This window comes from Anabrus simplex, chromosome 8 (genome assembly GCF_040414725.1).
Source record: "Anabrus simplex isolate iqAnaSimp1 chromosome 8, ASM4041472v1, whole genome shotgun sequence".
NCBI lineage: Eukaryota > Metazoa > Arthropoda > Insecta > Orthoptera > Tettigoniidae > Anabrus > Anabrus simplex.
Window position 1 is genome coordinate 121,993,483 of NC_090272.1, and position 15,984 is coordinate 122,009,466.

Consider the following 15,984-nt stretch of genomic DNA (forward strand, 5'->3'; position numbering starts at 1 on the left):
GACCTTCACCAGGCCTCTCAGGAGGCCACACATGCCATTATTACCGTGAAGGAGTACGGTGGGTCTCTGGGAAGGTGACAACTCGTGTCAGGCCAAGGAGATGTATAGTGAAGGTGAGGGGGTTGGCGCTCGTGGCCTATTCTAGGAACTGTTATGACATTCGCCTTGGTGCAGAAGAATGGAAAACCACGGAAAACCATTCTTAGGGCAGCCGACGGCGAGGACCAAAGCCTCTCCGTCTCCCGAATGCAGAGGTGTAGAGCCACGGTTAAGTCATGGCCACCAGTCCTCTGCTCGGTTGGTCGGTCGGAGTGCAGAGCTGTTGGGCCGCCGTTCAGCCGTGACCACTTGTAATCAGAAGCCTACTCTGTATCCGCCCAAACAGACCTATCAGATACGGATACTTATGATTAGAACTACAGGAATCATTTGTGGGTTTTGAAGAATACGGGTCAACGTTAATTTAACCGCGACATGGTTATACATGTAACATATGTAAGAAGTACCTTGGATTGAATTCTAGCAATGGAGACTTGTCGGACTGTACTACCTTTAATAGAAAAGAGTTAATTGAACAATTGTGCATTTCCAGACCCATGTTGTTATAATATGTTCTACTTCTCTATACGAGTATGATTAATTAATTGTTGAAGGTTGTCCAGGGGTTTTGTTACGCCCTGTACGTATGTTGTAGTGGATGTGCAGTATAGTCAGCCCAATTGCTTGTTGGATCTTCAACAGTTCCAATATCGGTTGTCATAGAAACACCGATGGCACTGAACTGATGTACTAATGAGGAGTGGGACAGTTTGCTATTAAAAAAGGTAGTGAAAATAGTGTGGAGCGATCAAGAAGTGCAAGTTTCTAGGTTGAACGATTCGATAGTCATACTCACTGGAACAAAAAACGAAATAGTTAAACAAACCTATCCACTCTCAAGACTGGCTGCTTGTATTTGTTTAATGTCTAATATTGCAAGGTAGGGGGACCAAGAATTCTACTATAGAAAGAACATTCATCCTCGTAATGCACTCTGACTGCCCAGCTTCATTGTCACATAGTCGTACTTTTGTTATTCACATAGCTCTCGATTTCTCCATCGGTCGTATTGTCAACTGCGCACGTGCTTTAGTACAGTATATACATCCATTTTGTTGCAAATACAAGGTAGAGGTCACTACTAGCTTTGCAATCAAATTCTTTTAGTCACCTATAAATACCCAATCGATAGTGGGCGATAGCATCCAGAGATGATATATATTATTGTACAACATTGCAGATTTTCTATAGGAATTGCAAATGGATTTGAAAAATCTTGCCAAATAAAACTTACTTCTAAGTTGCATTTTAAATGGGTAATGGAACTTTGTAATTAGTCCACTGCCTGCTCGATCTGCATTCGATGACTAAGCAGTTGCACCGACACGAACAGGTATTATGGGACACGATGGGATAAGAGTGGTGGTGGTGGTATTTAATATCTTTAGAGGAAGTACAACTGGGCAACCACATTCTATTAACGCTGATCAGAGGGAAAACATTGAAGAGTTTGACACTTCAAAACATAAGATATCGGCCAAAGAAAGATACGGGCCACGAAGGGCGTGAAAATGAAAGACTCCCTGAGCCTTGACACTTAATACCATCGGGGTTGACAAAGAACAAAGAAGAGTTGATCAAGAGAAGTCGGATAGGATAGATGGAAGTGAAGAGCCTTGTACAAGTAAGTGGAAGCAATGCCAGGACTCAGCTAAGGGAGATGGTATAAGAAAGCGCTAGGACTGATAAGGTAGCGACCGTGGCCTTAATGAAGATACAGCCCCAACAGTTGTCTGTTGTGAAAATGGGTCACCACGGAAAATCATCTTCAGGGCTGCCGGCAGTGGGGTTCGAACCCAGTACTTCCCGAACGAAAGCTGACAGCTGTGTGACAAATCGCTTGGTGATCATTAGTTTTGTTGATGTAAGGAGCCTAATAAAGTAACGGTAATGTTTATTTGGGTTACCTCAGCCTTTTGCTGACCCTATTAATTAGTTTTCTAAGGCTGCGTCATCAAATTATTAAATATATTTTTCTACCATTTTCAGATCGTTTTCGGCCTTATTAACTTGAAATTTTATCATATGGCTTTCCTTTGTTCGTTGTTTAAGTACAATATTTTAAATAGAGACAATGTAAGAGAAACAGTGATACCTATGTCATAGAAGTGGGAAGTAGTATTCTGTTTGGTTTGCAGCACTCTGCCACTCGATTTGGTTGGGCATCTGTATAGGCCTGCATCTGTCAGTATTAACTGAGAAGAAAACAAAGTAGCAATATAATTTACGACTTACTAGATAAGCTATCAGTAGAATCGACTGAATCAGGCTTGTATACAGAAAGTTCTTTAACACAAACTTCGAAAGCGCCGCTATCGATCTGTTTGAGCGAGACGTGCTGTAATCGTATCCTGAGGAAAGAATGCTTCTGCATTTGTGGAGGTCGTCAACACGCCTATTATGGTTAGTTCCGATCATTTAACGATTGAACACATCCTGTATGGCAGATGGAAACCGTATTATTTGTCCTCGGCAATGCTTATGGAATTTACGAAATGATCAGTCACGCCCTTATTGTTCGGATTGCAAGTAAAACTGGAGGTATCGGGGCTGTGATCCCATTATCAACAGTTGTGTAAAACTATAAGCAGTGACGACTCGTGAGGTATGAATTGAGGGGGTCACATATACGAGAATATAAATAAATAAATAAATAAATAAATAAATAAATAAATAAATAAATAAATAAATTCGTACCTCGCGAGGCGCCACTGAACATTTACCGTTTTTGGAGATGGTGAAGCGCCGAAATGTTGTCCTACTGGAGTTCTTTTATGTACCAGTAAATTTACAGACACGAGGCTGACTTATTTGTACACCTTCAAATATGGCCGTGCTGAGCCGGATTCGAACCTGCCAACTTGAGCTCAGAAGGCCAGCGCTCTACCGTATGAAGTACTCAGCCTGACATTATTATCATCTTCTTGATCGTTTAACTTTACAACAGTGTTATGAATACGCAGAAAAGTGAATTGCAATGCACAGGATAGAATACGTTGTATAGTAAATAGTCAACTGAATACACTAAGTATGTTGTATAGTAAATAATGAACACTGAACTTCATTCAGATTAATTTCATAATTATTTTCCCAATTACTAACACTCTGACTACAACAGCAAGTTTGCAGGCTTCGAACCTCACCCCGGTGAAACTCTTAATAGGGCTTTCGATTCCAATCTTTAGCTAGCTTCAGATAGTTCCAATCACTTTTTTAAATCGCGCTGGAGGTCATTCATAACATGAAGATAGCTGTAGGCAGGTAGGCATGAAATTAGGCATTTTAACATACGTAGTCGAGTCAGGAGAGAGAGTTATAGACTTGGTGTTGGCATCTAGGGAGCCTTTAACTTATGTTAAGGACATTCAGGTAAAAAATTGGACAGCGTCTCATCATTTCCCAATTGCTGTTCGATTACTGAGATACGAAGGTAAACAAGAAGGTAAACAATATTTCAACTACGAACAGAGAAAGTTAGTAAGATACAGGTGGATTGCGGAACAGAGAGACGAATTTAGGGACTACTATAGGGGTAAAACTTTTAAAATTTTGAAGATAGGTATTGAGTATATGATAGAGGATAATAACATAGATGAAACAATAAGAATGCTTGAAAGATCAATAGAAGAGCTGGAAAAAAAAAAAATGGTTGTGAGTAAGAGAAGGCAATATAAACAAAATGTATGGTATACTGAGGAGTGTAAAGAAAAGAAAATCAAGTGATGAAAACATTGAAAATGTACCGAAATGAGGGATCTTAGGATTTACGAGCAGATTTTTATAAAAATGGGAAGGATTGCAAAGATTTAATGAGCGAAAACAAAAAGGAACTGGCAGGCCAAAGAGGCAAAATTATTACATAAGTACTGTAAAGAAAATGAAACTAAGAAAGTATGGAAAAGAATTAGCATAATATGTAACGACTATAAAATCTGTAATCAAGTAAGCATATGCAATGAGGAGTGGTTAACTTATTTTAAGGGGGTTATTAGGGGGTAAAGACACATGGGAAAGGAAGAAAAATGAGACTGGTATACTGAGATATGTGGAATTTACTCTGTCTGTACTAGACGATATAATAACCGCAGGAGATACTAGACACATTGAAAAAAGGGAAGGAAGGAAAACCAGGTGCTGTCAATGGAATTACGTATGAATTTTGGAAAGAGATACGAAATAACAACCAGATGCTAGAAATAATAACTAAAATATTTAACAAAATCTTTGATGGAAGAAAAATTCCCAGATGTTGGCAGGAAGGAGTAATTTTCCCGATATATAAAAGAAAGGGGGAAAGATCGAACACAAACAACTATAGGGGTATTACCTTGTTGGATGCACTCAGTAAGATTTACACCGGTATTTTAGCAAAAATAATTATGAAATGGGCAGAAGATTACTCTATACTCTCAGTGTACCAATCAGGATTCAGGAAAGGAATGCGAGCTACAGACAATATATTTATAATTAAAACAATAATAGATAAATACATAAGGAGGAAAGGAAGCAGATTATATATTGCAGCAATAGGCCTGCAAAAAAGCTTTTGATTCGGTTAGCAGACGGGCTATCGTTGCGAAGCTGGCTGGAATAGAGATGTCAAATAAAATGATTCAAGCCATAGAAGAATTATACGCAGAAGTGATATGCTCGATTAAAGTTAAGGAAGATCTAATGGTAGGCAGGATACATTCGAATATTGGACTTAAGCAGGGATGTAAACGATCTGTTTTTGCTTTTTATTAATGATGTAATGGAATGTCAGGGGAAGGAGGATAGGACAAGCCCTTGCTTAAACAACAAAGAAATTCCTGGCCTAGTCCTCGCAGACGACATCCTTCTGCTCTCACTAACGACAGTCGGTATGCAAAATAGTCTTAAGAAAACGGCTGAATACTGCAGGACATGGAATTTGAAAATAAATATCAAGAACACAAAAGTAATGGTTTGTAAAAGAGGTAAAAACTAAAGAGAAACGAAAGGCGCTGGTGGTTAGAAGGTGTTGAATTAAAAGTTGTAAATAAATTAGAATATCTAGGAATCATAATAACATCGAACGGGATGTGGAAGGAACAAATAAGACGTGCCAAATTGAAAGGACTGGCCGCCCTATCAAGTATAAGGTCTTCAGAAAGAAAGATGCCAAATATGGAATACAAGCGACACAAAAATGTTTTAATGCTCTTGTGGTATCAAGATCACTGTATGGTGCAGAAATATGGGATATTGAAGTAGACAAAAAAGAACTAGATGTAATAAGTAATAAATTCTGTATAATAATAATGGGTCTACCAGAATGCACAGCAAATAGTGGAGCTAGAAGTCTATGTGAAGATATCAGCATCCAAGCAGATATAAGCAGGAAAGTAGTAAAATATTGGTTAAGATTAAGAAGGGGAGAGGGGAGGGAAATATTTAACCTAGCATACCAACACCAGATGAAACACTTAGATGATGATTATTGGGTATCGAAAGTGAAAAGTATGCCAGACAGAATAGGAATGGGAGAAAACTGGGACAAAGAGATGAACAATAACGAGAAGAGATTCATTAAAAAATTAACGATTAGAGTGAGGGACATAGAGAAACAGATGATTAGGGCAGAATGTGAAACCGAAAGAACACTAGCAGAATTTTGTGGAATTATTTAAAATATGTCAACAAGAAAAGAAAGAATCCCAAATGGAGAACTAAGAGGTGTGGTGGGGTGGCTAATGGGGTTATATAAAAATAAGGGACTGAGAGAGAACCATAATGTAAATCATTGTTTATTCCGTGGAGAAATAATAGAAGAGGCTCATTTATTGAGAACATGTAAGGGAACAAATGCACTGAGAACTAAATATTTTGGTGATGAGTATAAATTAAAAGTTAGAAAGAGAGAAGGAATTTTATACAATAGCTAAAGTGTTAAATAAAGAATGGATCACCCCATAAAGAATAGCTAAGTTTTTTTTATATTTTAAGAAGCATGTGGCAGAAAGATATGAAAAGAGATTAGCAATAACTAAAAGTACTGTTATTGTTAGTATGTAGGGGAACTGAAGTACGGAGAACTAAATATTTTGAGGGCACTTAGTGGTATATATGAGGGCATGTGCTGCTTTTTCACTATTTTTGTATAGTAAATGGGTAAAGGAGAGGAAGGCATGCTCGTAAGAGTGTGGTGTAGGACGGGCCTACCCCAAAGAAGGATGGAGATTTATGTGGGATGAGGAGTGCGGGAGGCGGGGAACAGGACGAGAGCGGTTTCAGCCCCAAGTGACCGGCCGTAAATGGAATGGTGAGAAAGTTGCAATGTCATCTGGTAGAGGTAGCGGGGGTTCTCTTCTGGGCCCCAAGGGTAGGGCCGGTCGTGCCATCACAGAGAGGGTGGCCTTTTTCTCCCCAGGGGTGATGGCGCGGCCGGACAGTAGTAGTAGGTAGCTAGTTTATATCATTATTAATAATATTATATTATATTTTTTATTTATTTTGTTTCTTAATATTAAATGGAGACGATGGATGTTTAAATAAATACTATACTATACTAATACTAACTAAATATTTTGGTGATGAAGACAAATTAAATGTAGAATGTGGCAGAAGGAGATGAAAATAGATTAGCACCACTAGTAGGTTTAATTAATATTAAATGTAGTAATGTAGAAATTGTTGTATTAAATAAGCTAAGGAAGGGGAAGATACATGTTGTCCTAGACTATATAATATTGTTAACGTCTAGGACAAAATAAATTATATTTAATATAGTAATAGTGAAATAACTGTGAGAAGGAAATATAAGGCATGTATCAAACTTAATGAATTGCAATAAACGAATGCTCTCTCCCCAGTTTCAGACGATCCGGAACTGGGAGACGGGAGTATTCTATTCTACTATAATTAGGGATTTTAATAATTAGGGGCTATTTGACTCGAAGTGAAGTAGGTAGTTCAACGTCTAACCTCAATCAGTGGGCTCTTCTGATAAAGAATTAGCCATATAACGCCAAGCATTGTGGAGATAATACAGTATTGCTAGATTGTATTGAATCCGACTTTACCCAATCGATTAATCTTGTTCGATCTCACTCATATCGATTTTAAGCGATAGTTCCCTTGATGTTATTTGTGTTTGAATCCCAAGTGCCCATGTGACTGGGCCATGAATCTTTGTTCCTTGTGCTTGTTTATTAGAAATATATCTTCGCCAGTCCTCCTGAAAACCTGTATTTGCTGTTTGAGCACACCTCAGGGGCTGGAAGCTGAATGGTTCTATTAATGTATTTCTATACATTTCCTGTCTCAGTGCAATTAATTCTATTATTTTTATTTTCATGTGTTACTTGTATAATAATGTGATACCCATATCATGCGTATTGCTTTTAAAGGGATATAATTATTATTTATCACAATATTAGATTTGTGTTGATGTGTCAATCATTCATTTCAAGGTAAATCTACTTTCTGGTGAGAGGTTAACATAGTATGCCATAGGAACTAGGGTTATCAGATCATTATTTATAACGTAGTAAGTATTTGAAAATAAAAACATATGAATTATAATGTATTGGGAAATAATAGAACTGCATATAATCATCATAGTAGGAGACGGGGTGGGGGTAGGACGGAAGATGGGATGGGATAGGAGGGGGGGAGGAGCTGTGATGAGCATAACCGGATGTGCATTACTACGGTGGAAGGTACTACTGTGCACTATCTGTTGATAATGATGGTAAGGATTGCACACAATGCGGATTGTGGCACTATCTCTGATTGGGGACTGAAACTACAAGGGCCATCTGGCTTGGCACCCAAATTTATTATTGAGTTTGATCTCTATCCTATTAAGTTATATTCTCTTTGCTTCGAACAGCACTCCAGCGTGAAAAGATAGTACCGTTGGCAACTCCCAACCCGCCGTCCTCCACAGTGCCAACAGTGAGCTCCGGACATATAGAGTTTGTGATCGAGGCTCCTGTAATGTTTGCAGTGTTCTCCCTCGTTCACATGCCCAGCGGTAAAATAGTGGAAAGGCTTCCTTATATATTGCTCCTTCAGTCACAGAGGAGTTATGCCCGGTTGGTGCATGTAGCACTGGAACTAGCAGAATAGAAACATAGTGATTAGCAGTATTTATGCCATGATGACATAAATACCTAAATTTCGATTATTTCCTCATTTTAATTTCTACCTGAAAAGCAAGGAGGCGTATATCTCTTAAGAAGGTCGGGGTGGGGGCATACGTGACCCTGTGTCCTTAAAGAGCAGCCGCCACGACTATAAGGTTGCTTATGATTTGTCTTTGGTATGGAGAAACCTATGAAACTACTGTGAAGAGCTGTTAGTTTTTGCGTCGTGGCCTAATGAAGACTGAAGCTGTCTGCCAGCCTTTTCATTATCTTTATTAATCTATAGCTGAGTCCGTTATTGGTATTAGTAATGGATTTGTGGACTGGGATATAGTATTTACCAGTTATCTTTCAGTATTCAGAAAATAGATAGGGACGATGTCGCTCAGAACTGGCATTCAAGAAATGACAGTGCTCTTAGTTATACCTGTTAAGTTGAAACCTAATAGCAGATGGGACTGGTGTTTCGAGAGGAGTGGAGAGTAGTGATGGGCAGTCTGAGACGGGGTCTCAAGATTTCTCGAGACTAGCCCAAGCACTGTTTCTCGCAAGAAAGTTCGAGAAATCTCGAGAACTTTGTCAACGCATTATGTGGCGAGGAGCGTGTTTAGGCCTATAGATAGGCGGAACTGTGTGTTGTTTGTGCCCAGAATGCGAATAGCCAACTACGGGTCTTCTCCATTCGGTAAATATGTGTCAACAAGCGAGTAGGGCGTTCATTTCTTTCATTTCTATCGAGTTCTATTTTGACGCAGTACGGGTATAACATAATTATAAAAAATGCGGATGCTGGCACTGTATGCAGCGGTAAGTACACTAATGAGTCGGCTAAGTACAGAAAATGGCGGCTACTGTAGGTGTACATCGTTATCAATCATAATTTATCAGACCCCATATTCAGTCCCATTTAACGGAGCAGTGTAATTGTGTCTAAATGTACGCAACAACTTTAAGATGATGTCCGAAACGCAACGTTCGTGGACGCGGGATTATTTTGAAGAACTGCTACATCGGTTTTTGCGGTTTCCCTATGACAGCATAATATTTGCTGTATTGTTTGTTCAAAAGAAGTAAAATACGTCAACAGAAATACTTCTGGGACGACTCGGCACTTAAAAAACACATATCACTGAAGAGGAATCGTCACAGAAAACACTTCCGGCTCGGTCCGCATCATAAGAATTGCGAGGTATCCAGGTAAGTGTACATCCTATGCCTATCTACAGTTATTCACAAATTATGGAGGGTTATTCAACTATAAGGCGTCCACCTCAAGTAACTCGTGGACCGTTTAAGGTACTGATATTCTGTTTTCACTTTCGTCAATGGTATTTAGGGACTCATAGTTAAACATGCAGTACTTTTCCAGGCTTTGATAAAATATCGGCTCCCACTTGTCCATGTGAAAACGTTCTTTCACGCAATAACTGCTGATGATATAGTATCAAATTTACGCTCGTAGTTACTGCGACGTTGTACAGATCGCTGCACAGGACAATCGGTCTTGAGATTCTCGCGAGAGTCTCGAGATCTGTGACGTCAGCCTCGAGAGTCTCGATCGAGAGCATTGCCCATCACGAGTGGAGAGTGCCTTACCTATTTTAGGCTATGGCATTCTATTTGTGATGTAAAAAAATTATTACGAAAAGTACGGAATGGGATGAATGAATTTTGGAAGGAAGTAATGCATAGTGAATATATTAATTTACATTTTCAATGGAGAGAGATTCCCTGAAACAAGGCTAGATGGTATCGTCTGTCACATATATAAAGAAACAAGATGAAAGAGTGGGACCTACTCGATCCGTTTGAGACTGAAATTGACAAAGGGAATGGGGACAATTGATAAATATAATGGTAGTAAAAATAACAATAGATACTTGAAAAAGTAAGGATGCAAAATAATAATAGATACTAGTTTAGGAGATAGGTAACCCTAAATTTGAACATTATAAATGACAATTTGTGTAATAGGAAATTTTAAAATAGGACAATAATAATAATATAATACATTACTAGCATCTGTACTTTATTAGAAAAATTTAAGAATGATCTGCGAAAATGCAACTTAAAAAGATACAAACGACAATAAAAGATCACAAAACATCAGTTGTTCATAAGTTTATAATAATTTATTAAAACCATAATAAACAAAAGAGAAAAGGAGATAGAGGACAAAACGGAACACAGTGAACAGTGTAATCTTCCTGCGGTTAGAGCAGGTTTAACTGGAAAGGAACTCTTTGAGCTCCCGTAACACAGCTGAGGTCTTCACAGTAGTGCAAGTTAGACAGCCACAACAGTGGCGAGATATTTCCTTACGTGCTCTCCAGCAGCGGCGATTGTTCCCAATAATTGCACGTCATTTTTCATGTTGGTCGCGTAAACCGTGATTTTCATGGGACCCCACAAGTAATAATCTAACGCTGGGGGTTGCAGAAACCTCGGAGACCAGCGTTGAGGTCCACCACGACTATCCAGCGATTTGGATACCGTTATCATGTACCATGGGATTATTATTGCCCTGTTCAAACAGTGCTATAACAGAAATCGTCGTCTAAAGCTCCCAACATTAGGCTTATCTTTCTATATTTTTTATAACAAGTACACAAATTATAAAATATATTTATACTCAGTTATGTTGGGTTGAATCGATGTGGGGCTTGACAAAATCCTTCAAATGAAGCAGGCTACATCGAGTTACAACCACTCCATATATATTGTGGCAATGGAGGCCGAGAATGCAGAGTCTCGGCGGAAGACTGTAATGCCGGTGAGAGGCGATGTTGATGGCGCAGCGGCGGTAATGTGTGCGGCCCAGCAACGAGGAATACAATAATGCCGGCAAGAGTTGAGGTTCGCGATAAGGAAGCTCCTTAGAAGCGGCTGAAAGCTGTTTAACAAGGAAGAATGCGCCCAGAATGATCTAGAAATGGAAAGTACGAGAATTTCGTGTAGGCTTGTATAAAGAACGGAGCCGGCGAACGACAGTCAGTCTTGAGTCGGTGGCGTGTAACGCAAGCAGTTACGAGACGGTCGCAAGTCCGTGACGAGCCATTCAGCGAAGAGCGAGTCCGTTAGACGACAAAGCGGTGCTCAACGAGATTTGTTGGTTGTGAAGTGAACTGTTCTGGAACGACACTACGCTGGAGAAGAAGAGTTCGACGCGCCACAGGACTGTGTGTTCGCGAGTAAAATCTGTGTCAAGTGGAAAACTCGAACGTGAGTGAACTTGTAAACAACTGTCAATAGTATTTTAATAAATTTAGTGGATAAGAAAACACGCTATCTGTATGATTACTGATTTTGCTTATAAGGATCCTGATAACCCGCTACAATATAAAATTTCCGTGAACCTTCAATTTTTGTTATATAATAATGTTTTTGCTTTACATCCCACTGACTACTTTTACGATTTAGAGACGCAGAGGTGCCGGAATTTAGTCCCACAGGAGTTATTTTACGTGCCAGTAAATCTACCGACACGAGGCTGACGTATTTGAGCACCTTCAAATACCACCGGACTGAGCCAGGACCGAACCTGCCAAGTTGGGGTCAGAAGGCTAGCGTTTCAACCGTCTGAGCCACTCAGCCCGGGTATTATGAACATAAATCTTAAATATTTTTATTTGATATTTTTTTCGAATTTGTATGGGCTTATCAAATCTCCTACAGCTTCCATTAGCACAATGATTGTTTACAGCGTCTTACTAAATTACACACTCTTCACCACGTAAATATTTACAGTTATTATCCTCTGTAATAACATAGACACTAACATTTATCTGTAATAAATAAATAAATAAATAAATAAATAAATAAATAAATAAATAAATAAATAAATAAATAAATAAATAAATAAATAAATAAATAAGCACATACTTATACATACACCGTCATAAAAGGAAAAGCATTGTATAAATGACTAACAAAAGTAAACGTTAGAAAAGGAAGTAAAAGTCACATATATTAAAAATATACGCATACATTTTCAAATTAATAGTAGACTAGGGTTACGTTCGACTGTGTAACATCTTCACAACGAGGAAAACTTCGTGTAAGGTATTGCAAAGTGAAATGATTGCAATAATGAGCGTGAGTAAAACATTGGCGGAAAAATCAGAAAAGAGTAGTATAAGCCGTTTTTAAAAACCGTACTCATTCTTTGCACGGACGAGGAAAATAATGAACACGATTATTATTGAAACATTTCACTTAGCAATATTGCACAATTATTTCGTTCAATATATTAACTAAGTCCAGAGAATGGACATAAATAGCTAAGGGAAAACCCATTAAAAGTTACGTGCATTACTGTTAATAAACTGGCAGCGACTAAAATCAGAACTCTTCATACAGTCAGTCTTCATAAAGGGAACGGACTATTTGCATTTTTCGCTTAACTATTCGCTTCGTCTTGTCCATTCAAATGGATAATACATGCTATCTTATATATTAAAACGTTTGTGAGTAATATTTTTCTTGCTAATACTTCTGCAGTTTATTGCGACATCTTTTCCTTTTTGATTTTGGTAGCTGGTTTTACAACTATTTTATATGCCTTCTTGTACTCTTAGTAGAACATCTATATACACGGTGATTCCAAAACATGAACAGAGACTTCAAGCGGCAATTTATGCCAGGGTAGTGGGGGTGGGGGTGTGTAGTGTGAGGGGAGATGTTCTTGTAGTGCATACGTGCATAGGTTCCAAAGTGGGTGATAGCAATGTTCATGACGTTATACCTATTTATAAGCAATTGTGTTGGTGAAGGTGTGACTCCACAGCTTATTTGTGACTGTAAAAAAATCACCACGCCCATGTTTCATGATACTATGTTGTTTATACGAAAAATATTGTCTCCAAGAGGTGACTTGTTTGAAGTATCCTGTTACGTGGTCTACTGTATTACTGGACTTGAAACCTCGTTGATATTTACCTGTTGGACACGTGAAAACTGTCATGTATGGTGATTTGGTTCCACATATGTGCACTCAGAAGTAGAATAACATATGCAGGTGACCTGAAACATGATTAAGTAGAAGGTCAATACAGCCGAAATGGTGCATCGGTCCGTGAGATCCAAGAGGAGTACTTTGAATATTTCTGAGAGTGACCAGACATAAGTATGCTCCATGGTTCTGTAATGTTATGCTATGCTACAAATCCTCTTTTGAGAATTTTTCTCTTGTCTTAATAGGAATCACCACTTGAAGTTTGCCCTCATAGTCTGAAATTATACCGTGTAGCTCATGAAAGGTATTTAGCTCCATAATTAAAATTGTTGGTCGATGATGAACCAACGAACTGATTTCCCGGAATAACATGGCTTCGCAACTGATTTAGATTTTATACGTCATTAAGGCTCTTTATGTCATTCTCCATACATATAACTTCGGACATGAGGTTTCTGAATAGATTTTTTAACTTTCTTCAGGATAGGAACGTGCAGGACCGGTATGAACCAGATGGAGTGATTAGGAGAAAGTACATTTCCCACCACAAGATCGAACACAAGAAGATGTGCGAGGCTGAAGGACGACGCGAGTATACCCATACTATTGGTGAGTAGAGCAGTTAGTGGCATACTGAGTTCACTTCTGCGACAGACGATGCAGGACAGTTCATGGACTAAACGAGGCAACTTCACTATGAACGCCAGTATGCCTAGACATAGCATCGTGGTTGTATCTTCGAAAAGGAATGAATCACCATTTCGGTGTGCATTGAACGCCCCCACAGCCAGAACTGCGGGCAGAGCACCTGAAAAAATGCAGAAAAAGATGGTTGTTAGTGAAGGTATTTCAGGTGGCTAACGTTATTCACAGGAATAATACACTGTTGGACTTTGACATTGTAGCACCAAGAAGGACATCAGCTATTACAACCAAATTTATTGGCCAGAGTACCCACAATGCACAAGTTACATTGTTACTCTTGTAGCTCGGTACGATGTACAAAACGTGAGGAAATCAGTACTGTGTGGACAAACCACGGGTGGAAGTAATTGCTGTTACACAACACGACATTGAGAGGAAGAGATTTTGGATATCTGTCTGGGGTATCTCAATTCATGCTGTTTTCATGCATGCCTTAAGTTCATCCGTTGTGGCCGGGGGTGTCCTGTGGCAAACCATTCGACATCCAACAATAGACCACACTTTTTCGATGGGTGAGAGATCCAGTGATATGGTGGTCATCCAGGAACCGTCGGACAATTTGTGCCACATGTGATGGCGTATTTTTCTGTTAGTACAGCGCCTCAGTGTAGCCCTGAGATTAAAGGACAGCAACTGGCCCCAGCACCTCCACTGGTCAGTTGCTGGTCAGTGTACCAGCGAGCGGGACTGGAATACGATGGATCCCCTACTATAACTCCAAGTCTGATGCGATATGACGGTGCATACTGCAGAAACCGGCCATGCGAGCACCTCGTTTCCGCCGGACACGAATGTGACCATCATGGTGCTGCATGCAGGAGCCGGATAGCATGCCATTTGCTCCTCCAGGCACGACGTACCACGCACCATTGCACAAGATACCCGGCTGCTGCAGGCGGTAACGACTTGTGTATACTGACAAAGATTTATGTGCCCATGTCTGAAACTCTGAACAAGATTGTGTTTATGGTCATACGGTCCGCATTTGCCATGGACAGCAGATGTGTGTCCTCGCTGTCTTTGATGCGTTAGCTTACTGCGCGCCACCTGCGCGTCACTCAGCTCATTCCTTCTCGAACCATTGATCCCATATCTGCTTCATTGCGGTTGCGTTTCTTCCAACGTGAGAACCAATTTTGTCGTAGGATCTTCCACAATCCAAACAGGTCACGATTCTCTCGCGGTTAAATACTGAAACCTGATCGTATTGTTGTCGTGTTCTTCGATGCGGCACACAAACACAATGGGAAACACAATGCTCTTCGACCTCCATTTATCAATGTGACCATTGGTGCACGTGCTGCGCTAGTCGACTAAACACTAAGCACGAAGTCCTACCCTGCTCTACGCACGTCTCCAATGTGGGGATCCGTCAGGTGTGTCCTTCTTGGTGTTGCAATATTAATGGCTAGCAGTTTGTTAATAATCAAACTATTCATTTTGTTTCTCAGATTACGTCGGTTTTATCCATGGATAAGTTGTGCTGTTGGCAGTTCATCCTACTGTACATAGATGCAAGTATTATCGGCACACTTTATCTGGATGCATTTGTTGAGGAGTAAGAAGGTAGCTGTTCCGGTTCCGGTAGTGCTGCCAACTGAATGAAAATGAAATCTGAATTGAATCGAGAATATGATCGATCGATATGAAGTTTCTAAACCGTTATTATCATAAGCCAACAACTGTGTCACATACACATTATATAACATTTCTCGATGCGAATCTTGTTCCTAGCATGAATTCTATAGTTTGGCTTTGCTGTGTAAACAACAACAGTACTAGTACGTAAAATGTACGCCAGATGTCCCACAACGATGCTTAAGCGATTCATAGTTTGTGTTTCAAAGGTTGCCAGTACGAATCTCGAAGATTGCCGAGGTTGACCGATTCAGCACTAGGGTGTAAATGCATCCAGATAAAGTGTGCCGATAATATTTAACTTGCAGAAATTCGACCAAGCAGGATTTCACTGGGCGATAACAGAGGAAATTTGCATCCAACTCCAAACATCTCAATAAATATTGAAGTTTTACAGCCAATTGATCTCATTTTAATTTTGTCAAGCACAAAACTTCTGGAAAGCCGGAATCGATGAATCTGTCACCACAATCGTGT

The 15,984-nt window shown here is 39.5% G+C and overlaps 1 protein-coding gene across 3 annotated transcripts in view; it reads right to left on the reverse strand.

Annotated features, from left to right (window-relative positions):
- LOC136878874 (uncharacterized) overlaps nt 1–15,984 on the reverse strand; it is a 105,542-nt gene that overhangs the window by 53,624 nt on the left and 35,934 nt on the right. The window contains exon 3 of one of the 3 annotated variants that reach the window (XM_068228826.1): nt 10,219–13,972. The exons of the other annotated variants lie outside the window; for them this stretch is intronic. Within the exon in view, the coding sequence (XP_068084927.1) occupies nt 13,584–13,972 (389 nt within the window). The 3' untranslated portion in view covers nt 10,219–13,583. Of the gene's footprint in view, nt 1–10,218; nt 13,973–15,984 lie in introns of those variants that run through there. 3 annotated transcript variants of the gene reach the window in all.